Source organism: Terrapene carolina, unplaced genomic scaffold (assembly GCF_002925995.2).
Source record: "Terrapene carolina triunguis isolate 2854851 unplaced genomic scaffold, T_m_triunguis-2.0 Scaffold26142, whole genome shotgun sequence".
In the NCBI taxonomy this organism is placed as follows: domain Eukaryota; kingdom Metazoa; phylum Chordata; order Testudines; family Emydidae; genus Terrapene; species Terrapene triunguis.
The window spans coordinates 39-2,380 of NW_020690493.1; the positions used below are offsets into that span (position 1 = coordinate 39).

The 2,342-nt window shown below is 70.3% G+C and overlaps 1 protein-coding gene across 1 annotated transcript; it reads left to right on the plus strand.

Moving 5' to 3' along the window:
- Positions 1–211: 211 nt before the first annotated feature.
- Positions 212–2,261, plus strand: LOC112121244 (protein patched homolog 2-like; the record flags this gene model as incomplete). The annotated part of the gene is made up of 4 exons (XM_026662334.2): positions 212–359; positions 1,280–1,411; positions 1,496–1,651; positions 2,169–2,261. Coding segments are annotated over 4 exons (529 nt in total), but the record flags the coding sequence as incomplete, so codon positions are not given.
- Positions 2,262–2,342: the final 81 nt, after the last annotated feature.

Below are 2,342 nucleotides of genomic sequence, written 5' to 3' on the forward strand. Positions count from 1 at the left end.
GGGGCGGGGGCGGCCGCCCGGCTGGGGTGCTCGGGGGGGGCACGGGGCGGGCTGGGGCGCTCGGGGGGGGGCCGGGGGGGGGGCGGGGGGGCGGGGGGGGGGGCGCGGGCCGGGCGGGGGCGCTGGGGGGGGGACACGGGCCGGGCTGGGGCGCTCCGTTGGGCACTAGGGGTCCCATGGCTGGGCCCTTAGGTGTGTCCTGTCCCGGCAGCGCTGAGGCCCTGCAGAGCATGTTCCTGCTCATGAGCCCGCGGCAGCTCTATGAGCACTTCAAGGACGATTACGAGATCCAGGACATTGGCTGGAGTGAGGAGAAGGCAGCCGCCATCCTGGAGGCCTGGCAGAGGGAGTTTGTGGAGGTAGGAGGGGTTGGGAGCGGGGGGCCGATCCCCAACCTGTAGGGGGACGGGGGTGGCCACTCATCAACAGAGCAACACGGTGGGACTTGCGGGGTCTCTGTGCACACGTCTGTGTGCATGTCTCACCGTGGGTGTGCATGGCTGAGCGTGCCGGGAGTGTGCGAGCGTGCCGGGAGGGTGAGCGTGCCGGGGGGGTGAGCGTGCCAGGGGGCTGAGCATGCTTGGTGAAGGGCAGCATGGTGCTACATGGCCGTGTTCTGGGAGCTCTGGTGAAATGGGAGCCGGGGGGGGTGGACCCCCAGTGATCTCTCAGCGTCTGTGCTCAGCCCCCCTGTGGGAGTTGGAGCCCCACAGAGGGCACAGCACGTCTGGCATTGAGGCCTGGCTGGGGCAGTGCCGGAGGCAGCTCTGGCCGGCTTGGGATGGGTTCAGGGCTCTCTCTTCCCCCAGCTGTTAATGCCAGGTTCCCACAGGGGCTCAGCCAGATACGGCCCTGGCCCGCTGCCAGACCACGGCAGAGCCCCCGGCCTGGGGTTTGGCTGCAGCCTCTTCCCGCTTTGCCTCATGGGGAGGGCACAGGCTGCCCATTGGGAGGGGCGTGGCAGGGGGTGGGCTGCCTGCTGGGAGTGGCGTGGCGGAGGGCACAGGCTGCCCACTGGGAAGAGTGTGGGGGAGGGAGGGCTGCCCATTGGGAGGGGCGTAGCAGGGGGTCGGGTGCCTGCTAGGAGGTGCGTGGTGGGGGCAGACTGTCTGCTGGGAGGTGTGTGGCGTACCAGGGGTGGGGTGCCCACTGCGAGGGGCGGAGGGTGGTGGGAGGGCTGCCCCCTGGGAGGGGTGTGGCATGGCCAGGGGGCTGCCCATGGTGCTTCCCTGGGCGCGATGCCCTCCGGCCGTGTCTCTGAGGCCCTGTCTCTCCCCAGCTGGCACAGGAATGCCTCCCGCAGAACAGCTCCCAGCGCGTCCACGCCTTCTCCACTACCACGCTCAGCGACATCATGAAGTCCTTCTCGGACGTGAGCGCCATCCGCGTGGCCGGAGGCTACCTCCTGATGGTAGGTACCTTCCCCCGCCCGCCCGCGCTAACCCCGCCCGCGCTAACCCCGCCCGCGCTAACCCCGCCCCTGCTCTGCTTCCAGCTGGCGTACGCCTGCGTGACAATGCTGCGCTGGGACTGCTCCAAATCCCAGGGGGCCGTGGGCCTGGCCGGCGTCCTGCTGGTGGCCCTGTCTGTGGCGTCAGGACTCGGGCTCTGCTCGCTGCTGGGGATCTCCTTCAACGCAGCCACCACCCAGGTACCGCACGCCAGGGCCGGGCAGGGCCATGGGGAGAACTGCCTGCCCGTCGTGCCTTGCTCACCCTCCTGCGCGGGGGCTGGAGCTGGCACCTCCGGGGCCGGGACCCGCCTTCTCACCTGCTCCGCAGCCATATGGGAGACCTGCGGGAATAACACGGGCACTCTGCCCTCGCCATCAGGGCTGGCCCTGATGCCCTAGTGCGGCACTAGGGGGCGCTGTGCTGTGGAGCAGGGCGTGGGGTGGGGGGGTCAGTAGGGGGCGCTCTCCCCAGCGTCTGAGCCTGGTGCAGGGCGCTAGCTGCCCTTGCGGGGAGGCAGACCGGGGGGGCTGTGCCCCAGCCTGTGGGATCCCGTGCCCCGTTCCCATGGGATCCTGGGTTCTCCGGGTGGAGCTGTGGCGGGTGCTTCTCCCCCAGAGGTGGGCACACTCCGGCGCAGGGAGAGGCAGCGCTGGGGTGCTGGCAGCTGTACCGGCTGCAGAAGCTCAGTATGGAGGCTGGTTTCTGTCCCCACAGGTGCTGCCATTCCTGGCCCTGGGCATCGGGGTGGACGATATGTTCCTCCTGGCTCACGCCTTCACCGAGACCAGCCAGCACGTCCCCTTCAAGGTGAAGCCACCCTGGCCTGGGCGACCTGCCTCGGGGTGCGGGGACGGGCGGGGGGCACTGGGTGACCTGCCTCGGGGGGGG